This window comes from Abramis brama (genome assembly GCF_963993115.1).
Source record: "Abramis brama genome assembly, chromosome: 20".
Lineage (NCBI taxonomy): Eukaryota > Metazoa > Chordata > Actinopteri > Cypriniformes > Leuciscidae > Abramis > Abramis brama.
In genome coordinates, this window is record NC_139982.1 from 30111290 (window position 1) to 30137783 (window position 26494).

A 26494-nucleotide genomic window follows, 5' to 3' on the forward strand; every position below is an offset into this window, starting at 1 on the left:
CTCCACCAATGGGAGGTCAGATCTAAAAGTAATCGGTCCTGCCTTCGCGGAGAATGCCAGAGATACTCGGTAATGGCGACAGGTTTGGTAAGTAAAAAAGTTGTTGAAATATTACCATGAAATGAAACAGTAATGTCAATGAACTTTATTTTGCGTGACTATTTTAAACGGGGACGGTTGTGGCCGTGGGGAGCAAAAAGACTGTCATTCATTTTTTCGATCGCAAATGACAACTTTATACTTGATGGGGGTTTTTTTTCCCTCCGTGACGTTTGTTGTTTTGCTTGTGGTTTAGTAATTCTCAACCTCATCTTAGTGACAATAGTTAAACACAACCAGTCGTGTTTTTTATCAAAGCCAAGAAGAAAACAGGGTCTCCATTCATTACACTGGGGGGAAAGGAAGGACTTGATGTACCATGTCTCAACTTGTTGACATTCTTTTGTTTACAGCTCCCACCATTGACATTTGAGTTCAATTTTAAGCATTTATTTTCAGTAATTCTACGTGGATCAAAAGTCTCACCGCTGGATGGTCTGTATAAGATGTGTTTTTATTAAATACCGCAGTTGTTGATTCATTTTTGTCGATTTTTTCAAACAAAGACCTTCATATCGTTGCTACAGCCGTATTGAAGTTATTGTTCCCGTATTCAGTTATAAAAAAGACATTATTCGTGCTAAAATATCAATTATAAACCAAAACATCTATGCGATTCCGTCCGTTTTGTTCACGAAAGCAGAAAAATCTTATTTTCTTCCTGGGTGAAAAACTGAAACCGAGCAAAATACCCTCAAATGAAGCTTTCCGCTCATAAACACGGACAATCTTCGATTGAATCGAAAGGGGAGATTTCAATCTATGAATCTCAAAAGTCATGGTGAATTTTCTAGCGCAGTCTATCGCTGTTATTGATCCCCCGTTGTTACGCAGTTATGAATGAATGAGCTGCGCTGCGCATGCGCGAAGTCCATGAAAGTTTATAAACAAGCCTTGCGTGCAATGCGGGTCACGTGACTGCGCTTTACTGAAACGGACGCAGTGTTTAGCAAAAACAAAACGCGTAATTTAACACGCCAAAATGAATGACTCAAAGCCTTTTACAGTCTCTTATTTAATATACGCGTGCTCAACGTGATCAAGCAGTGGCCAAGAACATATTGCACAATACCCCACAGAAAAGGCTGTGTTTGTTTCTGTTTTGCTTCATTCATTCATTCATCCATTTCGTTCATTCATTCATCCATTTCGTTCATTCATTCATCCATTTCGTTCATTCATTCATTCATTCATTCATTCAAAAGAAAAGTCTACATAATGCAAAAACAAAAACAAACCCAAAGTAAAAGCAAATGCAAGTATGTTGGTCTGGAAATTACCTACCCATTCTTCTTTCACTTTGACGCTCTATGGTAAGCATTATGTTCTAACTATGAAATATTTTTCATTACACTTTTTATTACATAAAATAGCTAACAGAAAGTGGTTTTTCGATAAAATTGTGATTTTCTTTTCTATTTAATTACACATTTCTTTTAGAAATTGATAGATTTATATACTTGGAACTCATCCAAACCAAAAATAAGTCGATCCCTTTCATTCCCAATCATTGGCTAACTCATCCTCACTATCATCACATGGAAGAGCTAACTCTGCACTCTTCCTATTGCCCTTTCCGTAAAATATTGCTGTATTCATTTTCTGAAATGAAGAAATCAATTTGTTATTTATACATAAATACAACTATACTACAATAAAAACTTACAATATTATTACAATAAATAATTACAATAAATAAATAATTATTACAATAAATAAATAACTGCAATCATATTGTTGATGCTACTATATATAAAAAAAATCCCAATGGGGAAATACATTACTGCAATTCCATAGTGGTATTATAGTGATATTTTCTCAATTTACAGTTAAACTATGTTTGACAAAGTTGATTTGTGATTTACTAATATACTTATCAAATATGCTTGAGAAGAGATGTTTAGAAATTAGTTTAATAGAGCATTTTCTGAGCACTTCAACAGGTGTCTTCTGTGTGAGGGTGACGATGGGAACGAAGGACATTCAAATGTCATGTGACTTAAAAACAGCACATGATTGGCTACCTTAAGCCTGCCCTTTTAATTGCCATAGTGCAATATATTGTATTTCTTTCTGAATAACAAGGAAATTTGTAGAAATTAATTGTTAAACACTATACCATAGAGGGTTAAACACTTGTCTTGTATTTGCAGCCTTCACAGCTGACATGGTATAATATGGTGTGGGAAGTGAAAACTCAGTCAGTCCCCCAGAGAGTCCAGCAAGTCCAGTCACAGAGCTCAGGAATGGACGAGGCCTTCGACCTGCTCAAGTGTAATGAGCGTCTGCCCTCCTCACCCGGCTGCCCTTCTAACGAGAGCCACATGGAGTTCGGTAATAAGCTTTACCGCTCATATTTTAGTCTAAAAATGTCAAATTAAGTGCAAAAAATATTCCGATTACTTGTAAATGACAGTTTGTGTCTGTGCAGATGACCTGCCTGAGCTACAGGAGGTGCAGGATGACCAGTCGACCCCTGGCGTGTTCCAGGTGGCCCCGGGTGTGTCGCATCACGAGGAGGAGCCCGGCGAAGCATGGAGTTCCAGCGTTTCACACACAAACTGGCTAACCGAGCTGGCCAACATCGCCACGAGCCCTCAAAGCCCCCTGCTCCAGAACGCCCCACACAACCGGTCAGGAAATCCTGGAATATATGCAGTTGCAGGTTCATGTAAATCGTGCAGCTCAGGCTATACTGATGATGACACATTATCATTGCAGGTCTTCTCCAGTCCACATCTTCTCCAGCAGTAGCAGTTTACATTCCTACGCTCGACCCCCTCTGTCTTCCAGCAGCGCCCCCAGTCCCGCCCGCAGCCACATGAGAGAGCGCCGGCGCACCAGGGTACGGCCACGGGCCTTTCCAAACACAAACACTCATAATCAGGTTTAATGCCAAAGTTATGTGCCGATATCAAGGTCCAGAAATGAGGTTTTGCCGCTCTTGCCAATGGTTAGTGAACCCAGCAAATTAACTGGCCATGAAACTTATTTATATTATTTAAATTATATATATATTGACATTAACACCCGCCAAAAGCTGTATCAATACTGAAATATCGGAAACTATTCTGCAGGAGACACGATACCAGCTGCGAGTTCTCTCTCTCTCTCTCTCTCTCCGACAAACAAGTGACACACAAACCCTCCTCTCCTCACTCACTCGTTTAATTTGCTCCGGATTAATATTGTTGGTGTTACAAGGCTTGAATTTCGCCGTGGGATTGTGTGTATTCAGCATAATTTTACTCATTCCCGCAGATTTTGTGCTCACACCCAAAGTGTGCGCACATAAAGACAAGTATATTGGCTAAATAAAACAGTATAATGGGTCCGTATGTCAGGTATTAAAGTGACAGCAGCCTAATAAACCTGCTGCCAAATTATGAGATAATATTATGGCAGTTTTCCCCCATGGAATCGATGTCAAAATTGTGGCCAGTGAAAATGCTGAGTGGCTTGTAACTTTGGAAAACCACTTTCCAGTGTTTGGTGAGCAAAAAAGTCAATGTCAAGCCCTGTATAAATTATGGCTGTCAATGTTAACTGGTCAATGCATGTGATTAATTAAAAATCATTTACACGTTAAAATAATTTAACGCAAATAAATGACTGAAGCATGTGAAATTGTTCACATCTATATGTTATAATTATATGATCTTAGAAGTCGGGAGTTCATCACACTGAGCACCTGAAACCCTGGTAGGCGGAAATTTCTATTCTGACCCTTTAACCGGATTTTGCTTCTCTGTTTGCGAGATCAGATCATTTTAAGTCGCTAAACTCTGGGAAAATTTTAGGTCCATTGATCCAGTAAGCGAATGCATTCAAACAATCAGTCCAGCTAATGTAAAGAAAACCAGGCTTATGACAGCAGAGATGGCAGAGACAATAGAGCCTCACGTTGCGTTTTCAGTGAATTATTCATTCCCAGTGTGTGTTTCGCTTTAAAACACGAGGTCTGTGATTGTTTCTGAAGAGCACAAGCCCTTACACATCACGCTTGTGTGAAATACAGACTGAAGGGAATGTTAAATCCCACCACTGGATGGCCAAATAACATGCAAAATACCTTTCTTGGCTAGATAAAGCAACATCTCACTAGTAAAGTTTCGATGGAAGAGTATTACAGTCGAGGTAAAGATGATCGCGGTGACGTACAGGAGTCGTACGGTAAGCACGCCTGTGTCCGTTATATCGATGCACAAACAAGCATTGTATGTTCACTCTCGACGCAGTGTATTTACGGACAGACACATTTCACTACATTCATTTTGTTTTCACACACATTCAGGATAATGTTTGATTTGTCGTGTATGTTGCTGTGTTTAGTAATTCTGAATGGATCTGTGATAGTAGGTAAATGCAGTCTGGTCAAGGCGGGTATTTTAATTTTTTTGGGCATCTCCATGTTCGGTATCACAACTTGACTTGTGTAAAATGTAAACAAGCTCTTTGATGTTGCACTGTACACATACTGTGAATTCTGAAAAGTTTTTTTCTGTAATGTTTTTTTTTTTCATTGGTGTGCATAAATGTATGAATTATAAGGACTCCTTATATCATTTGGTGTCCTTTTTTTTTTAGTCTCCAAGTGTCGTTTGTGAGAATCACCATTTAGTCTGATGGTTTCCTTTGCTGGATATAGCAAATGATGACAAAATGAACGTGGTAAACAAGATAAATGGTCTAAGTTTAATTTCACAATATGTTTGTGATAAATTGCACACTTTTTGTGCTATTAATCGCAAACTCATTGTGACATTAAGCATACACCATTTATGAACAATTTTTAAATTGTAATCTATTGACAGACCTAATGTAAATATAATATATAGAAAACATATCACAAATAAATGTTGTGATGTTAGTTCCATCAAGAGGATCATCAATTTTTGGCCCAGATCTTGTACTGACAAGAAATGAAAAGCTACAAACTCCATTAAATTAGGGTTAGAAGAACTGATGCCAAACATATAACATGCTAGAAACATAATAATCACTGCAATAATGATCCAATCATGCACTCTTATGCATTTGGCTGTTTAAAGCCAGACGGTGACTGGCCGTTAAAGAGTAAATCGGATCTAGTATAGACTTCTGAGGCTGTTTTCTGTGCGTTTTACAGGCCAGCAGTGAGTCGGAGTCTGGCATTTTCTGTATGTCGTCTCTGTCCGATGATGACGACCTGGGATGGTCCCATTCCTGGCCCTCCACTGCCTGGCATTGTTTCCTGAAAGGTAAAGACACACGCAGATAAGGTGCTCCTAAAAGCTTGGGAACAGAATAGCAGCCAATATTGTAATGGCAGTCATTTTATCAATGAGTGACTTGGAGAAATGTGGTGAACAGCACCTTCTGCTGTTACAAATGCAGAGCAGCAGGAGTAAAAGAGGGAAACAGGCGTGTCTCTGGGTCACAGGCGGGACAAGAAGTCCTCAGAACAAAATCTAGTCAACACACCCTCTTCCTAGAACATGTTTGCTTGTACTTGAGTGTCATTTTATTTGAACAAAAGTGTGATTGTGTGTATCTCACCAAACTTTTGTCACTGTGCTACCCCATCTTTTTCCTCTAGGAACACGTTTACGCTTCCACAAAGGTCCGAATGTGGAGTGGCAGGAGGCAGAGGATGTGATGGAGTCGGATGAGGATTCTGATGACGAGGGAGAAACACAGTCCAACCCGATGAAGGTAATCGTGTACACATGAGCCCTGCAATTATTCATCAAGTTACTTCTAAGTATGCTTTGAAAAATCCTATTGCCAAAATAATATAAGTTTGTTTGTCTAGCAGAATTATGGCTCTGATGGTCTAAAGCTGGTGATCTTTGAGGAGAGTGTGTCTTTTGGCCAGTCTGTCCTGAAGTTAACCTTTGACCCTGGTTCCCCTGAAGCAGGGCCTCTGACTGCCGAGTGCAGATTGGACCATCCGTTTTTTGTTAAAAATAAAGGTAAATGCAGAAGCCTTCTTCTGTGCAGTATCGTTGTGATCAATGTGATTTCAGAAGATTATTCTTATTGTGTGTGTGTGTGTGTGTGTGTGTTAGGGTGGTCTTCTTTCTATCCGAGCCTTACCGTTGTACAGCACGGCATTCCCTGCTATGACATGCAGGTCGGAGACTTGTGTCTGCCGCCAGGACACCGTGACGCCATCAACTGCGACGACTCTGTCGTTTTTGACACTTTTAGGAGGTACCAGCGTTGTTATTGTGAACTAATCTTTCTTAATTGAAATAAAGCTGCAATAAAATATTAGATCAAAATAATACAAATATTTGACGAAGAAATTTTTTTTTAACTGTTGCCTTGGCAACTAACTGAAATAAAATTATTAAACACTAAACTAAAAACTGAAATAAAAATAAATTAAAGCTAAATAGAAATAAAAATACATATATATATATATATATATATATATACATATATGTTGATTGCATATGTGTTTGTTCCTTATTGTTTTCCTGCATTGTGTTATAATGAACATACTGCATATGTATCTCTTTTTTAAATTTATCATTATTATTATTACTGTTATTTGGTTTGATTTTGTTTTGTTTATGGCTTGTGTGCAACACACTGGTTGTTTTTGATTGATGTCTACATTGTTAAAATATCAATAAAAATAAATAAATGAAAAACTAATAAAAATGACAAAAGTACACACAAATTTTTTATTTAAAATTAAAACTGAAAATATAATATTAAAAGCTAATTGAAAATATGAATGAATATTATAATAGTAATTTTAAAAAAGTATTTTTCATTCTAAGTTCATATGAACTAATTTCAACAAATGAAACCTTGGTGTAAATTGTTACCAATATTCATTCTTTTTTCGTATTAATGTTACGATTTTTTTGCATTGTGGTAATGACAAATTAAAACATGATTTAAGAAAAATATATTTGTCTTATTTAATGTGATATATGACCTAATTTGATACTTTTTTGCAAGTAGTACCTCATTTAATTTAGTTAGTTTTAGTTTAGATGTCCTAGATGTATCTTATTATTATTTTAAAATAATAATAATAACATAGATACTATAGTTCATTTCTGACGTAAGAACTTTGCTTAAACTTGACACGTTAAACATCTTTTTCTTCTTTTTTTAAACAGTTTTTCCTTTTTTGTATACATCAAGGAGGGAAAAAAAGAAGTAAAAATCAAACAACAATAACACAACCATTAACGATAGCTGGTACATGAGGTCTTGCTTTGTGGTATTGTGGTACAGTTCTAAAAGTATGTTAATTATTTGTTTTTTGTATGTAACAATCCCATTTCCTCCAGTACTTTTCCTCTATGTCCTTCTGTAACCGAAGGGACAGGGTCATTTTTTCCATGGACGTTTAACATGTTTTCTCACCCCACAGTTATGACTTCACTCCTCTCGACTCTTCTGCCGTGTATGTTCTGAGCAGTATGGCACGCCAGCGTCGGGCTTCCCAGTCCAGTGGGGGCGCTGTGAGTCCCGACTGTGAGGCCCTCGGCTCCTCCCACCACTCCACCAGCAGCAAATCACAGCGCAGCCACGCCTCAGGGAGCTCTGGAGCCACACCCACAAAGTGCAAGCGGCCAATGAATGCCTTCATGCTTTTTGCCAAGAAGTACAGGGTGGAATACACACAGATGTATCCCGGCAAAGACAACAGGTGTGTTGATGTGCAAACAAACACATGTTTGCGTTAGCTCTGTTCCAGAACCTAGTGAGCTGATACTGGCTCCGATATAATTGATAACATATTAAAGTTAATCATTCTCCTTGGGAAGTTTCATATACATAAAGCTAAAGTAATGTCTATAACTTAATTTTAATTTAATTTTTAATTTTAAACGTTAATTTTTTCTGTAAAGATCTTAAAATATTCTATGACTCATTGAATTCAATCACTAGAAATAAAAAGTGTATAAAAACATCTCTTATATTGAAAAAAAAAATTTGTAGAATTTAATGTTTTGCTCTGTACAATGTAAGTTAATCTGTTAAATGTTTTCCCCAATATCTGTTTGGCTTATGTTTAATGTTAAATGTCATTGTAAGCTTTTATGAAAGTTGAATAATAATAAATAAAAAAAAAAAATAGTAAGGCAGACATAAAAAAATAAAATAAAAATAAAAACCTAGTGAGCTGTCTTGATGTCTGTTTCCTACATAGGCAGCATCCATACTAAAATAGACAAAATAGTAAATCTTCGTAGAATAAGAAAAAAAAAAAAAAAGAGGATAAATGAGGCATTACAGATGTTTCTTTGTCTAATTTACTCAGAGCCATCAGCGTGATTCTGGGCGATAAATGGAAGAAGATGAAAAACGAGGAAAGGAGGCTGTACACCATGGAAGCCAAAGCTCTGGCCGAGGAGCAGAAACGTCTCAACCCTGACTGCTGGAAACGCAAGAGAACAAACTCGGTTAGCATTTTTGAATTAGCATGATTAGCGTTGATATCGTGAATCTGTTTTTGAAAGATAAAATTTGACTTACCTTGATTTTCTCAAAAGAACTGTCGTCATTTTCATTGGCTCTTAGATCATTAAGAATTTGAAATTGATCGTTAAATCATATTCCTCTCCATTTCGCTTAGGGCTCTCAGCAGAACTAGCCTGAGGATCGTCACCAAAACACGAACTGGACAGCAGGAGACGGACACCGATACGCATTATCTCAAAAGAATGATAAACCGCAACTGTGATGCTTCACGCACTTGCTTTAGGGAAAAAAACAAACAAATCAAATTCGTTAATTACAACGAAACGTATTCGCGAGAAGAATTGCAACAGAAGAAATACATTTTAAAAAATATATGAACGAAAGGCAAATCATGATATAATTATATGCGATATAAAAAAATGTTTTAATCTAGTCAACTAACAGTGCTTGTGTATTTTTCTTATCCTTTCAAAAATGACGAAAATGCCTTACTTTTCCAAAGCAAGACAACGCTCAGTTCTTCTATCAGGTAATTTCGTATTTCTAGGCTTGAAAGGTGCAACCCTGTGGTGCTATTTTACTGAGGCCGAAGGAGCGATATATATATACAAATAATGTCTATTTTTCAATGTAAAAAGGGGAAATTTAGATCTTAGCGTGTTTTTTTCAGCTGTTCATATTAATTATATTTGTATAACTCAACTTATTGCACAGACTCAAATGTATTGCAAACAGACGAATGCTGTTGAACTTCGTATTCGTCGACGTGCTGGAAAATGGTTGAATTTGATATGACACCAGTCCAGCCTAGGCCATAATCAGTGTGTGTGTCTGCGTAACTGTGTGCAGGTGTGTGTGTGTGTGTGTGTGTGTATGAGAGTCTATCCATAATGGCCATATTGAACATGGATAGAGTCCCACACGCAAGCAAGAAAGTACAACGACACACATGTTGTCACATACAGCACTTCAGGGCCATGCCTTCACTGTAAGTGTTCTTGTTTTTGCACTTTATATTCAAGTATAACCTTATACAACCAATAAATGTATACAAGCTGAAATGATGTGTAAAAAATATATATATCTTGATAAGATGTATCCTTTGACACAATCATGGCCAAACTGAGCAACTGAGTGTTGTGTTTTGTGTTTGCCATTGGATTGCATTACAAATACATTTATGTTAATATTGTACAGGTCAACGTTCCCATCCATTTCTTGCACAAACTATTCTTGTATCATATTATAAATAAAATTTTAAACTCGCTACCCTTCACATGTGCACTATTTCTTTTGTGTCTCCTGACATGAAAATTATTATTTTTTTAAAAATCAACATAAACAATGTGACTAATGTGTACAAACAAGCGAATTACGTTGGTACGCAACTTCCCGCCAAATCCGTCCCGACAGCGCTAAAATATAAATCATTTTTTTAAGGTTTATCAAATTGCATTTAGGTAAAGACAGTTTTTTTCATACTCTCATAATAACTGTTTTATTATTAAAAATAAAAAAAGTTACATAGCGTAATTTTATCAAAAAATACAAGCTGTATATTTGTTTAATTTTAAAGTTAAACCCTTGCCAATAAACTTCGATTATAAACGCATTACGATTTTGAATTCAATTATATTCTGTGGTAAATGAGAGAATGTTGGCTTGGATTCAAACAGCACTGTGTCAGTAATTAATAGACAAAGTTTGTAAAACCTGTTTTAGTCCGACCAGTGATTTGCATTTTAAGAAGTATGTACTCATCTCCGTGGTGACGGTGTCCCTGGAGACTCTCCAGACATCAAAACAAACCTTCATTAAAACAGCCTTAATGAAGTCTGTGTTAATACACACCACAGTGTATCAGAAGATCTGTGGATCAATCTTGCATTCAGCGTATTTGCTTTGAAGTTTCAATTGAATCTTTCCCGTCCTCACCAAACATCAAAACTCAAGTAATTGAGTTGCACGGCCAGAAATCAGGAGCGTCACCATCAAATGTAGCCTTTTGTTGAATATGTAGTCACTTCATATGTGGCTTTTATCTTATTTTATCTGACGTTACAGGTCTGATATTGTCCAATAAATCTCATGAACTAAATTGCAGACAGATATTAAGAGTTATTCGTGTACATCCACCAGGGGGCGCACAAACACAATACATGCTACACATGAAGAACGTGTTCATCAGCTTTGTGCTTCTAAAATAATATAATTATTAAAGCTAAACATTAATACATATAGGCTTAAAGTACTGTGCAACAGTTTTGAAGTAGAACTTAAATATGCATTTTAACTGCCTTAAGATAAATAAATAAATAAAATAAAAAGACTAGGGCTAAATAGCAGTAGCACACGATGACACTTTTATCATTAAGAGATAGCAACCCATTTGGGAGAAATAATATGTAAAAGAAACTAGATTTCCAACATTAGCCCAGCTTTCCACATGTTTCTTTCAAAGACAGCTCTCCTTGTGAACAATTCATGTCTTTCAAAGTCAGAAAACACTTAAATGTCCTCATGAAATTTAAATGAATGTGCCTGAACTGTATGCCTTAAAAGCATTTAAACAAGACAAAAATACATTCTAACAGAATTAAAGGATATATATTTACATATATACCTAGATTTTAATATTTTCAGTGCTGCTTGCCCATGCAAAACTAATGTGATGGTGTTTCTAAGTCACCATAAAGACCTTCAAAGTAGGTCTAGGATTTTCTCAGCCACTTTATCATCTACCAGGCTAATAAATCAGACCATATATTTAGGAATGGACGTTGGGACGGCGTGGGAGATGCACTGGAGTATCTTCATCTATTTGCAGTGTGCCTGTGTTTGCTCTCTGGGCTCTGTGTGTTGACCTACTGCGACAGCGAGCTGAAACACCACGGCTCGGCCTTGTGCTCCACGTTCCTGAAACCCCTCCAAATCACACACACACACACACACACACACACAGACACTGCAGCATGTGTCCGCGGTCCCACTTTCGGCTGGCAGCTCTGGGACCTCGCTGTGATAGTGACAGCTCATGTTTATGCATGATGTGGAGCTCCCCAGCAGAATTGATGAAGTCATGCGAGCCTGTGACGTGTGTGTCCTCTCGTCAAGGTCTGCGAGCAGAGGCGAATAAAGCCGAGAATGAAGAGCCACATTAAAGAAGACAGTTCAAATCAGCAGCTGTCAGCGCAATGTCACCGTGCAAACAATAACAAACTCATCTGAGAGCTGATGTGGTTAGCGATGAAACCGAAACAGCCAGAACTGATCAAAATATCAATATAACACAATAATGATTGTGTGCGCGACTATAACCTAGACAGGTTATTTACATTTTCTGGAGGATTCACTAAAAATAAATCTGAAAAATGTCCCTTTAAAAATAATAATAATAATAATTCACCTGCAGTTTTTTTTTTTACCAACAAGTCATAATAATGAGATAAAAAGCTGAAATTATAATTATAAGATGAAGATATTTTTGACAATTTTTTTTGACATTTTTATCTAATCATTTAGACTTTTATGTCATATTGTGGACTTTTTTTCTCAATTATGACTTAGTATGCCAATTATGACATAAATTATGGCTTCATATCTTATCATTTTGCCTTTATCTCACTTAATCTCAATTTTGCTCTGATGATTATCACAAATAACATCTCTTAACTGTAAGCCTACTTTTTACTTTCAATTGTATATAATAAAAAAAAATTATAATGAACTAGCCCCATATGATTTCTGATAATATAATATAATATAATATAATATTAAAAATGTGATTGAAATTTAAACTGCACAATTATTGTGGTTATCTCAAATTATGATTAGATGAAACACCCATGATCAGACGATTAACAATAATCGTGACACGCCTACTAATAATTAAGACTTAGTATCCCATTTTCAACATTTATCTCATAATTTAATATGATTGATATGATTATTCATAACTTAATATGTCACAAATTCAAGTTTTGATTTCATAATGACTAAGCATCTCAATTTCGACACGCTTAAGTATTAGGACTTTAGATCACTAACAGAAATGAAATTCATTAAAGTCGGCATGAAACAGAAGTTGCGATAGCCTTTTCTTCCCTATTGTGACGTATATCCGAGTGAAACTGCTTCTCGAACAAGAACAAATGCGGGGCGGGGCTTGATTATATATGTGGAGAATTGATTGGATGGTTGTGGTTTGCTTATTGGTGGATCTCATGTGAGTGACAGGTTGCTCCGCCCTCGCTATGTGTTATTAAGTTATTTTGATTAAAGATTACGAAGGCACAACAGTAATGACGTGCACAGATAAATAATTTATATTAAATACTGCAATATTCCATAAGAAACATGATGACTTTAAACTAGTTGGCATGTCTAATGCCTTTCAGTTCACACTGACTTCAGGCAGTCCCCCATTATGAATCTGAGAGGAGCAATTTGCGGAACAAATGACTTAACAAAATGAACGTTTAAAGATGAAGTGTGTGTGTGTGTGTGTGTGTGTGTGAGAGAGAGATGTCTGTGGGTGCGGCTGGCTAATCAGAGCCTGCATCTGCACACAGACTTCTTCATTAGAAGTAATTACACCACTATAATGGGAAGCGAGCGAGTATGAGAGCGAGAGAAAGATCAAACGAAATCGATGTGTTCCACTTAACAATGACAAACACTACTGGAGTTAGTGTTCATGTTTACTGTATGAATAAGCTGCTGTTTAGTGGAAAATGGCCAGTTATTGTGAGTCTCGTGTAGATGAGCGTTTACTAGCGGCCTAAAGTCTCGCTCCGATCGCAGATTATTCTGTCCAGGAACCAACAGGAAGGGATAGTTTGACAGACATGTAAACCAATCACAGTTTGTTTTGGTTTTGCATACCATTTATGGGTGGTTTATCGGAATTAGATAATGCAGCAATAAAAAAAAAAAAATAAAATAAAAAAACACTTGCACAGAAAACAGAGAAAAAAATAGCAAACAACAAAGCAGAACAAACAGGTTTTGAGAGAAGTCTCTTTTGTTCACCAAGACTGCAATTATTTGATGAAAAATACAGTAAAATCAGTAATATTGTGAAATATTATTACAATTTAAAATAACTGTTTTCTATGTCAATATATTTAAAAATCGAATTTATGCCTGTGTTCAAAGATGTATTTTCAACATCATTACTCCAGTCTTCAGTGTCACATGATCCTTCAGAAATCAGTCTATGATTTATTAAAAATATGAAATATATTCAATAAAATATATTCAAATAAAATATAATAAATATATAATAAAATATTATATAGAAAACGTGTATTTTAATTTGTAATAATATATCAAAATATTACTGTTTTTACTGTATTTTTTATTAAATAATATGTCTATGTATCTCTCTCTTTCTTTCTATATATAATGTAGATATATACACACACACCGTATTGATTGTTAATGCATTTTTGTTCATTATATTAATATTGCATGGAATTTCCTTCAGAAATTAAGCATATTATTTAGTATTTTAACATTTGGCCTGTGTTGCAGATCGAATCCTCTGATGGGACGTTTGCACATCTCATGCCACCCTCATCTCAGAGTCAAACCACAAGACCCGATGATGTTGAAATGCTTGAACAGGGTAAGAAGCCGCTGTCAGAGATAACAGAAAGAGAGAGAGAGAGAGGTTAGGGAGAACAGAACGGATAAAGATTGACTCCCTCTGACGGGCTGACAAGAGGAGATAAAGAATTGTTCACGGTTTTCATTCTTCTTTCCTTCTCTTCAGAAGCTCTCTCTTTATGCAACACTCTCTCTCTCTCTCTCTCTCTCTCTCTCTTCAGAAGCTCTCTCTTTATGCAACACTCTCTCTCTCTCTCTCTCTCTCTCTCTCTCTCTCTTCAGAAGCTCTCTCTTTATGCAACAATCTCGCTCTCTCTCTCTCTCTCTCTCTCTCTCTCTCTCTCTCTCTCTCTCTCTCTCTCTCGTCCCGGTCTAATAGGGTGACGTGTCGAGCAGCTAAAACACGTGAAAAAGACACCCTAAAGACATCTGAACTATAGCTCTAAATCCATCCAATAGTTTAATCAAATGAATTACATGATATGCTAATTCATTATTCAAATTAATCACAAATTATCCATCACATATTCCCAACATAACCCAATAAAATTCCCAGGATAGGAAACTCTGTCCTTTCTTGAGGATCAAACATTCAAAAGCCCCTCTGGCCAAGATCTCACATTATATTCAATTAAATATAAATTATATAATTACTCATTTAAATGTAATTTTCTAAGGCACATACATCCGGCGGATGACGTAGCAGTGTTTTTCACCTGCAGAAAATTCATAAACGAGCATGCTAATTAAGACGTGACCTACATTGGCAAAACAAGATCAGCCACAAACACTCATTTCCTGGTGGAAATGGCCAAGATGATGCTCTGATACCGCAGCGATGTGATTACATTATCAATGACACTAATGCCAAGACAAGCGCACGGGAAAGAGGAAATGCGTGAGTGAACAGTGACTTTTGTACATTTTATGAAGTTTATATGCATGACATAACTAGTGCCAAAGCGAATTTATTGAAACGATTACGAACAAACGCAGAAGTCGCATTCAATACCCGTAAATTAACTGCTGGCGAATATGGCAAGCAGAATTGCCATATAAAACTGTAGTTTGACTATCCATAAATATATTTTACATAGTTAAAATTGTATTTCATCGAGTCATCAAATAATTTGGGTAGTCAGAATGATAATTAGAGATATCTACAATTATAATTGCACTAATAAGAAATTCATTTCGAGACGTTTTTATTATAGTCTAAATGCTATTTAGGATATAGCTGTAATGAAGTCATTGATGTGTCATTCGTTTGGGAATGAAGGCTAGCACAAATAAATCACCAGCATGCACATCTCAACATTATCCTACTTTACAATATAGAATAGGACAAAAACCTTCTTGAGTCTTCTCTATGTCACTTTTATATCACAGCTACATTTTTATTTTCAGACTTTTGAATTACTTCTATATAAAGCAGTTTAAAATGACCCATACAGGACCTTTATTATGCAATTCTGAGACAAAATGGTGGATGACAACAGATTTCAAGGTAGGATTAGTTAATAAAATGTTTAAGGTGGGGCTTAGCAAAGGTTTTGCATGCATGTTTCAAATATATATAGGCCTAAGGTCATTTTGACCAGTAAGAATGATAATTCCTGATATCTACATTGAAATTCTTCCTGGTCACAGCTAAATGCAGATATCGCCAAAGAAAGACCTTCCCCAGAAAGCATAGTGTCGGCCCAGATCCGGCCCACATCTGGTACGCGTTGAATCCACATGTACCAGATGTGGGCCGGATCTGGGCCGACACTATGTTGTTGTCTGGGTCTTGGTCAAAATTCAGACTGAAATCTCCATTATTAAACTGCATATATCTTTAAATGAGATTTGACTAGGAAGAATTCCAATTCACGATATCGCTTAAATTTTGCCTAATTAAAACTAAAGTGATGGGAAGTTCGGATCATTTCACTGACTCTCTTGTTCGATCTCGTTCATCAAAACGAATCTTTTTTCGAGTCATTTCGTTCAGTGGCTTTAAATGTTATACTTTTAACACCAAAATTCCCGAACACATCCACCAACGCAATCTTGATCATATTCTGAATTAAGAAATCGTTATAATGCAGTCAAAAATAATTTACAGGGAACATAAATAATTACTTTAAAGCTACACTGTATGATATTTTCCCCCATCTAGTGGTGAAATTGTATATGACTAACCAGTGAATATTAGTTTCTGTTCCTTTCAATTCCGAGGGCATTTTAACTCCTACGGTGGCCGTATTATTCCAAGATTAACATGGCTTCCAGTTCGACTTTGACAGATTTATGTTACAAAGTAAACAATACGCATTCGCATTCGTCACGGTGACACTGAGTGTAAAACGCAAAAGGGGAAGCTTGAATTTCCAGGTATATCCCTCTTTGGCGAATGTATTTTCAAGATGGAGGCGCAACATGGCTGCCGCCATTCGAGCGACTCGCTCGTATGTATTATAAATAGTGCTGGGGAAAAATTAATCGCGATTAATCGCATCCAAAATAAAAGGTTGTGTTTGCATAATATATGTGTGTGTACTGTGTATAATTATTTTGTATATATAAATACACATATGCATGTATTTATTTAAGAAATATTTGCATGTATATACATTTATACATAATTTATATTATATATAAATATAAATAATTTATATATAAATAAATAAAAATCTTAAATATATACATGCATATGTGTGTATTTATATATACAAAATTATACACAGTACACACATATATATTATGCAAACACAAACTTTTATTTTGGATGCGATTAATCGCGATTAATTTTTTCCCAGCACTAATTATAAATGGCAGATTTTACGCTTACGAGAATACTTTATTAGTTGGTGGAAGTAATTACACATCAATGAGCACATATAGCCTACTTTTGATAGAACAAAGTGTTTTTTGCTAAGAATCAACTTAAAAAGTTACACAGTGTAGCTTTAACTTCCGAGTCTCTCGTTAATTTGTCACGTGACAGACGCAATGAACGGATTGTTCATGAATGACCCACCATCACTAATTACAACTAGCAAAACCAGGGGCATTAAATGCTAAAACGGCTTGCCATAGTCACATCTTAATGAGGATGTTGAGATATCGGCCTGAAGCAGTGGCATCACAGTTAATCTTCCCTCGCGTGATTACTCACATCGATTCGACGCAAACAGCGAGCAGAGATACGATCGTAAACAAGGACCACCGGACAAGTGATGGATGCGAAAATAACCAGCAGAGAAGAGACAGATTCAGCACGACGTCTGTCAATGTGCCTCTCAGAAAAACACAGCCAAAGCTCATAAAACTTTGTATACTTAGTTAGCTCATATTTTAAAGTCATAAATTCCAGTTATATGTAAACGTTGACGCTGGACAGGATGCGAGTGATGAAGCACAGAGACCGTGATAGTGCGCACTCATTCACATCATCTGGAGTCACACTGTTTCTGCTAGCAGTCACGTAGCGAGCGTTTATGTGCAAATAATATTACACAATCACAATATCAACAATGTCTTTTAAAGGAATAGTTCACTTAAAAAATGAAATTGTCCTCATTTAACTTACTCACCCCCCTGTCGTTTTCTAAACCCTGGAACAGTATGTGATGTTTTGCAGAAAACTGCTCTTTTGCATGAAACACGATATTTAACGGCTTTATTCCTTTTCACAGACTGTGTTGACGCGTTTAACGGCCATCAGCATCATAAACCCAGCAAAGTTTTTAATATTTAATTTTTTTAATGTACATTTATAACACTATTTTAGTATTATATTTCCTTTGCATAAAATTCACCAAAAAAAATGTTTTTGTAACTGTGATCCTCGTCAATCTCTCCCTTATCAATCTCTCTCTATTTTTTTTTTTTTTCTCTCTCTTTGAAAGTTGTGGGGGGCAAAAACACTATGTGGAGTTTTTCTTTTGCTATTTGAGCAAATGGGAATGTAAAATATATATATAGGTTATTTAATGTATTCTCTTCTCATTAGCCAACTATGACGACTTCCGCTTCTGAGAAACCCGGAAATGTGAAAAAAGGTCAAGTGTAGAACTTTTAAGGTAACCAACTTACCTAGCTAGTTATTGTTATTTTTGAAGAAGATACCTTTTTTTTTTATCTTTTTTTTTAGATAAAATGTACATATGTGATGGACAGCGGTTATGCTGCTTGCTGAAGGCATCTCAAATAAAACAGCTCTATATTTAACAAAGCACATAAAAAAGATCTGAACCAGAAGCGATGCAATCTATTTTACAGAAAACAGAGTTTGTTGGACATTACCCATATTAAACCTCTAAAAAGTCTGTAAAGGCACCATGAAGCACTATAAAAGGTCTTTATGACTTGTGGACTATTATTCTCGACATGAAACCAAAATGACTCTTTTAATTTTAATTCCTGTTCTTATGAACAATTGTGCACAAAACATGAATCTTTTATGTAACAACTTGATCCTCCTCTGAAAAGACCTTCATTTACAGTTAACAACCAAGTCCTTTTATTTTGAATATAAATATATCTTAAAAATCTTATTTTTAAATAGTCTAAATACTGGTCCTATGAACAATTACACATGTTATCCCTAAGAAAAACATTAGAAATGTAATAAAAATACTTAAAATTTGACATCAACAAGGCCTCTTACCTTTCGACTCTCTTCTGTCATAAGAGAGACTTTTGACCATCCAATTAATTCTTGATGGATAAAAGTCCCGCCCTACATTTGCTTTTCTTGAATATTCTGTTCCACTCAGAAATATATAAATGTTTTGCGAACAAATGAGATGAGTAAACGATGACATGAATCAGAATGTTTGTGCGAACTAATCCTTACAGATTCATTGCTTCTTGATCAGTTTGCACACCCACAACCATTCCTTTCACTTCTGATGTGAGAAGTTTTTGCTAAAGTATTTACTTGCCGCTCGCTCTGCTGTTTGTTGCTTTCAAGGTTCAGTCAGGCCTTCAGTAAAAGGAGCTTGTGTGTTTTCCAGCCATATACAGTCATGAAATGGTGTGAAGCCAGGCGAGGGTCATTAGTTGTGGGCCAGCGATGATCAAATGGTTTGTGTGGGGAGGTTATTAATGTGGCTTCGTGAACACATGGGCAGCTGTGACAGACATCTGTGAGTTAATGAAAACTTCACAACACGACTGAGCCAAACGCTGAAGGGGGGAAAGAACAGAAGAAAAGGCAAGAAATGAAAGAATGGATCATGCTGGAAGGGAATAGGATGGAAAGAGATCGTGATGCAGCTGGAATGGAACATGGGCTTGGAATGGAGAATACATAGAAATCAGTAATACTTTACAATAGGTAACTTATAATTATAATTAGGCTACATTAATAGGTTGTTTATTTATGAATATACTTTTGTTAAGTCATGTTTATTCATTATACTTTTACAACTTATTATACATTACAACTTTTTAATGTTTTTAAAATAAGTCTCTTCTGCTCACCAAGGCTGTATTTAATTAATCAGAAATGCAGTAAAACAGTAATATTGTGAATTATTATTACAATTTAAAATTGCTGTTTTCTATTTGAATATATTGTAAACTCTAATTTATTCCTGTGATCAAAGCTGAATTTTCAGCATCATTACTCCAGTCTTTGGTGTCACATGATCCTTCAGAAATCACTCTGATATGATGATTTATACAAAATATAAAGTATATTCAATAAAATATATTCATATAAAATATAATAAATATATAATAAAATATTCAAATAGAAAACATTTATTTTAATTTGTAATAATCTCAAAATATTACTGTTTTACTTTTGATTAAGTAATATGTATCTCTCTCTCTCTCTCTCTCTCTCTCTCTCTCTCTCTCTATATATATATATATATATATATATACACACACACACACCGTATTGATTGTTAATTCATAACTTGAAATATTAAAATGCAGAAGTCAACAGTTCATTTTTCATTTTGACTAATGTTAACATAATTGCATTAATGTCAATGTAATTATATTAACATAAAACCTTATTATAACGTGTCATCACATCAAAAGACTGATAATGCCATTTTTGATGACCCACTTTTAACAGCTTGGTCTCTTTTTTTCTCGCTAAACTTACGGATGCGCATAATGGCGTTCAAAAGTAGATTTTTCTCTGGCAGACACGCTGCACACTTACACACTCAGATTGATTGCGTTCTCAGCAGCGTTTATGGGCTCTGTCCAAGCCTGCTGGGAGAATGAATCAGGGGCCGTGAACAACCCTTTCACACTGACTCACTGCCTCCACGTGGAGGAAGACCAGCAGTTAAAGGACATCTCACTCCTGCTCAGACCTGCCGAAATCAAAAGAGCAATGTTAACTATCTTAACCAGCCTAACCAACAAGACTTCACAGAAAAACATGCTGGTTGAAATGTGTTTGTTCTGAAAACAACATTTGGCTTGTGCGGTGTGAAATGCAAGTATAGTCAGTGCTTCAGCAACATTGTATTGTGATGTAATGGCTCTTGTTGTAAACATTACATTTTCCGTCATATAACAGTTATTTCAAACAGTAACAATAATTTACAATATTACTGTTTTTGACTGTATTTTTGATCACTTAAATGTTATATTGACAAGCAGACGCATCAATTTCTTAAAAAAACATACTTTCCATACTTCTTAAAAATCCATACTTTCCAAGATTCCATACATTTTGAAGGGTGGTGTAAATATATAATAATGGCATAAATAATAGTATTAAAATATTCATAATGCATATAACGTCTTTATAGCTATAGTAATTTAAATTAGAAATGGGAATACTAAAAATGTGTGTATATATACATAGTCGACATTTGAAGTGGATCAAAAAAGTTCATCAAAGTTGTCCTAAGACAAGAACGGGTTTTGTTCAAAACTTTGATGAAAGGTTTTCATCCGCTTCAAATGTCGACTACTGTATAATCACACTTATTATTAAGACACTTATTCACTGCAAAAAATAAATAAATAATTGTGTCACTTTTAAGTTAGTCTTTTTTGACTTTCCAGTCCAGTTTTCCAGTTAAAATATTTCAATCATGACAACTCACAGAATAGTTTTAGCATGCTATTGAATTTGGCAATGTTAATGTATTTGTTCTTGTTGGACTAGATCTGCTACGCCGCTATTAGGGGTGGAACGGTACACAGAAGTCACGGTTCGGTTCACACCTCGGTTCAGACATCACGGTTCGGTACGAGTTCGGTACAATGGAGGGAAAAGAAAAACAGAAATGCAGAAGGCTTGTGCATGTCTCAGGCTGTACCACCAAAGGAAAATAAATTACTTAAGCCTTGTATTTTTTAATTAAGTTTTATTAATAAAGTAAAGGCATAGAACCAGTTTATTTGTAGTGCACTGACAATAGTTTTATATAATTAGTTTATTAATTAAATTAATAAAAATACAAAAAGACCTTGAGATATGTTTGGTAATTGTAGCTGAATGAATTGAAAAATAATTTGCCACATTTCAGATTAATATATGTTTTCCTTAATTTTAATTAACAGTAACTTAAACACTTTGCAGTTTGAATGATGTCCTGCATAAACAAAATGACGGAGTATGTTTTTATGTTTCCACTGTTCGATCGCGCCCGCGCCTCACAAACACACACGCACGCACACAAATATAAGTAAACGCTTTGCGTTTGCCCCCCCCCACACACACACACACACACACACACACACAACATATTCCAGCATTGCAATCTTTACATCGCAGCCTGCTTCAGAGCTAAGGGCGGGGCTACAGATTAGGTGTCCCTAAAGAACCCGCGTATCTAACAGTAGTTCCGCATTACATTAATTAATTAATTTGCACGCAAGTTTTATTTATTTTTATACCGTGTATTCTCCATGTAAATTTATGCACCGAACCGTGACGCCCGTACCGTTTCGGTTCAATACTAATACATGTACCGTTCCACCCCTAGCCACTATTTATGGACTCGCTACTGCTAACAGATACACAGAAACGCTATGAGCATGTAAGATTCGCTGCAGCTGCATTAATAGACATGCAATAAATCCCGTAGCAGATCTAGACAGGTGGAGCTGGGGAGGTGGAGCTGGGGAGGTGGAGGGTTCAGAGGAACTCTGATAGCACTGCAGGACTAGCTTACAGCAAACACTGAACCAGATAAGTTAAATGTTGAGCAAGGAATCTCATTGGCTGCTGGATCGGCAGAGGCCAATCAGCTTGTGCCAGCCATAATGATGTGATTGCTTCCAGATTGCATGTAAAGGACTGAACAACCTGCGCCCAGAGTTTCATGACGTATGTAAAAATCCTTAAAACAAGATAAATTTACAGATGCAACCCTCCATTAAATATTATGGCTTTTTTAAAAAGATTTATCACTTGTTTTAATTGTAAGGTAAAAACAAGTGAAGGATTCCATTGCTGATATTGCATAGAGTGATGACTAACTGAGAAATCTGACTCATTCATTTACGATGTTTCCATCAATGAAGAGATGCCATTGGACACAACAAGGACACTCAGGACATTAATTCGCAATGATGCCACAGAAACCGCATTGATCACCTACTTAAAGGATTGCTTTCAACATCGACTCCCAGGAGGAGAACAGGTGTGTTATTGCCTTTTAAAGAAACGGCAGGTTAAATTCAGCCATTAACTGCTTATCTGTGTAAAGTTATTAGGACGGCTAGCTGTTTAAGTGTCTGTAACATGAATGACAGACTTTAGATGCTCTTAGAGAGTGGAAAAAATAATGCAAATGGAGCATGCAGGCAAACAAGCACTGCAGAACTGCAGTGTGCGCATGTGTGTGTGTGAACAGATTGTGTAAATGTGTGTTCTGCTGTTTTCTTGCCACACCAGACACACACACTGGCTGCTCTTCATGCTTCGAATGCTAATGCCGCTCTGAAACAGTAAAGGGCACCTCGGCATTAATCACGGTCTCTCTCCACCCTCCACACACACACACACACACCTGCTGCAGTCGTCTCCACCTGCTGAGAGCTCAAACCAGACGACACACACCTGCCCTGCCAGCCAAAAAGATTTCACAGAATGAAGAAAAACACATAAATCAGATCGATCTTCAAGTGGTATAGCATTGCTACAGCTAACTAAAGACATGAGAACTAATAACACTTAGATTCCTTAGATACATTTAGTGTTTTTTGTTGTTGTTGTTGCATTAAACATGAATATGCCACTGAAACATAACAATAGTCTAACATAGATGATGCAGCTTTCTCAGGTAAACATGGCATGTTTTTAACTCCCCCTGTAGTCAATAATTACATCCCTTAAAACTCATCTTTGATCACCAAAATTACGTATTTAAATGTTTTTTCCTTGAAAAAAAGAAATTATTCGTGCCTTAAATATCTTGAATGTAACTCGACACCCTTGCATCATTTAGTATGCGTGGTTCTATGAATATGCAAATGAGCCCCGCCTCCACTCACTCACTCAGCTCAGAGATCCACTGGTTGACGATCACACGTTGATCTGATTGGTTACAAGGTAGTTTGTGACGTCAGAAACACCAGCGATTTCAAAGCGTGTTTTTGAGACTGTCTTTGGTTCACTGCAGTTTTAAGCAGAAAATACTCAGCAATGCTGTCGACTTATGAATTTACACATGGTTTGTCTTAAAGCATATTAAAAACACCACATAGACACATAAACAACATTAAAATCTGGATTTTCACCACAGGGGGACTTTAAGGATGTACAACTGTTTTACTGGTAAGCTTTCATAATCCACTTTATGTTTTTATAGTTATCTAATTATAAATATTATTTTATTACAATGCAATGCTCTTACTGCCTCAGATGCAGCCGTTCTAATGACAGAAAAAACACGTATGTCCAAAATTCGCTGGTCAGAAACCTTGCATACTCTATAGTAGGTACTACATTTTGTTACTTTGAAACTTACTTTGCAACCATCAAAAAAGCATGTTGTATAAATAGTATGATTGTTTGTAGTATGAGTGAAATCCGGACGTACTACATCCGCCATGTTGTCATTGTCATGTGCTTTCCTGTCAAACAGTAGAGCGTTGGCGCTTGCAACGCCAAGGTCATGGGTTCGATTCCCAGGGAAAGCAAGAACTGATAAGAATGTAAAATGTGTACCTTGAAATGCAATGTAAGTCTCTTTGGATAAAAGCGTCTGCCAAATGCATGAATGTAAATGTAAAAAAATAAACAAAATATGTTGATCCAGGAACATATCTTACTTGGCAAAATCACAGTGTAGAAAACAAAACTCGCAAATGTCTCCTATTATATATATATATAATATCTCCTATATATTGTGAAGGACTATCTACTGCAGGCAAAGTCCATTAATGTCTTTATAGCCAATCCTTAGTGGCAAGAAACGCTGCTGAATCACAACTTTCAACACTTTAAAGCAGCCAAGACACTTCAGGGGGAGCCTGAGAAACAAGCGTTTCTTTCCTGACCTTCCATTAGCATTGTTTTCTGCTAAAGGAACCTGTGGAGATTCAATTATAAAGCAATTTACTCTAAAGTTACCTGCCAAGTGCTGCTGGCAAATTATACCCAGCAGCCCCGTCATGCGAGAGGACACGTCTTAATCCAGGTGCCAAAACGCAAAAAAAACATTATGTCTAATTCTTACACATGGACTGATTGTAAATCACACACAACCTCAAGTTCTGCAGCTGAATGAATGCTGGACTCTTTGCTTACATTGGTCGTGTTTTACAGTCCATTTTGGGACTGAACATCCAATAATTTTAGTCACACCAAGAATGCTAACTATAAGTTCACACCACAGCTATAAAGATAACGACACAGATGAACGATATCGTTGGAATCACTTTCATGATTTTTCCCAGCTGGTGAACGATAAAAAAATTGACAGCCAATCAGAATCTGTTCTAATTTATAAATAATATATACATTTTTTGTCAAAAATATACATTTTTGGATACACATCGATACTGAAATATTTGAAATGCTTCCAATACTCATTAGACGCAAAATAGATACACGATACCAGCTGCACTTTCTCTCTCTGACAGTGAGTTACACACCAACCCGCCTCTCCTCACTCACTCGCTTCAGTTGCTGAATGAATACCTAAAGTGTGCGGCACATAAAGCCTCCTCTCAGGACTAAATTGAGTCAGTTTTTGCGCTTAAACAGTCAAATACACACAAAATAATGTCAAAATGCTGGTGTATTCACGTAAACACAGTCAGTCATGTTTTAAGTGAACATAAACCGTTGAGAAAGAAAACGCATGTGTAACAGTATAATGGATCAGTGCGTCAACTCTTAAAGTGACAGTGACCTAATAAACCTGCTGACAAATTATGAGATAATATTAAAAATATCTATTTGTCAGTTTTTCCCCATGTTATCTGTGCCAAAATTATGGCCAGTGAAAATGCTGAGTGGCTTGTAACTTTGGAAAACCACGAGCCACAGCGGCTGGCGAACAAAAAGTTAATGTCAAGCCCTGGTTGTACCTCTGTATAACCTTTGTACCAATTTTTTTTTTTGTACCAAAGGACGGTTGCCTCCGCCGAAGTCCATTAATACCTGACAATGGACACCTCGAAGGGCATTAACCCGCTTATACCATGGTCACTTGCCAAATAACACATTTTTAAAACATTAGTTTATATTTTAATTAGTTTTACAATCGAAATCTAAAGTTTTTACAAACAATAACTTGGTTTCCCTGGTTACGCCTGACGGTTTATTTACTAGGTGTCCTCTATCACTTTTTAATGGACACCCTGCAGCCAAGAGTATTCACCCAGACCATGGTATAAAACGCTTTAATGGACACTTTTTTGAAACCCCTATGGGTGGAGACGGGCACTGTTGCACTCTGTATGTATCGTTATAGTTATCAATCTTGGTGTGAATGGGACTTTAACCGTGAGACTTTGAAGATAAAGAGAAGTCAGCAGCAGCTGAAATATCATCCACCGTGAAGTCAGTTCTGGCCCCGCTCTGACGTCAGCACTCACTGACGCCTCGGCGAAGCGCAGCTAGAAATCTAGGTCATATTTAAATCTTGGAAATCTACGTCCTCCAGAGCAAATATGGATTACTTTTCATTTCCCATCTCTCTCCACCGGTTTTCGGCCTTCTTCCCAGCTCCCCTATGTGTGCCATGCCTAAAAATATCCCCTGCACACTTCAAAGAAGTGTCTTCCAGCTACATCCAGAAACATTAGAGACACACTCAGGAAACTGAGAGCCGCCGGCTGTTTAACTGTTGGACAAACACACATAAACAAAAAATGGACCCTGATTAAACAAAGTGATCAGCTTAGATTTGAATGCGAAGTGAAT

At 36.4% G+C, this 26494-nt stretch overlaps 1 protein-coding gene and 1 long non-coding RNA gene across 3 annotated transcripts in view; one reads left to right on the plus strand and one right to left on the minus strand.

Moving 5' to 3' along the window:
- Positions 1 to 9805, plus strand: hbp1 (HMG-box transcription factor 1). 2 transcript variants are annotated; one of them, XM_084095783.1, is made up of 11 exons: positions 1 to 87; positions 2253 to 2433; positions 2531 to 2732; positions 2821 to 2944; positions 5228 to 5339; positions 5678 to 5793; positions 5894 to 6053; positions 6150 to 6294; positions 7478 to 7756; positions 8372 to 8513; positions 8687 to 9805. In XM_084095783.1, exons 1-11 carry the CDS (start codon positions 73 to 75, stop codon positions 8702 to 8704), a joined length of 1494 nt encoding a protein of 497 aa, XP_083951909.1. In that variant the 5' UTR covers positions 1 to 72; the 3' UTR covers positions 8705 to 9805. The 2 variants fall into 2 exon arrangements, with proteins under 2 accessions (XP_083951909.1, XP_083951910.1); XM_084095784.1 differs by having other exon boundaries at positions 5897 to 6053.
- Positions 8955 to 26494, minus strand: part of LOC311071383 — a 20036-nt gene continuing 2496 nt past the window's right edge. The window contains exon 2 of the long non-coding RNA XR_014603817.1: positions 8955 to 11648. This is a non-coding gene — a long non-coding RNA (uncharacterized lncRNA). The remainder of the gene's footprint in view (positions 11649 to 26494) is intronic.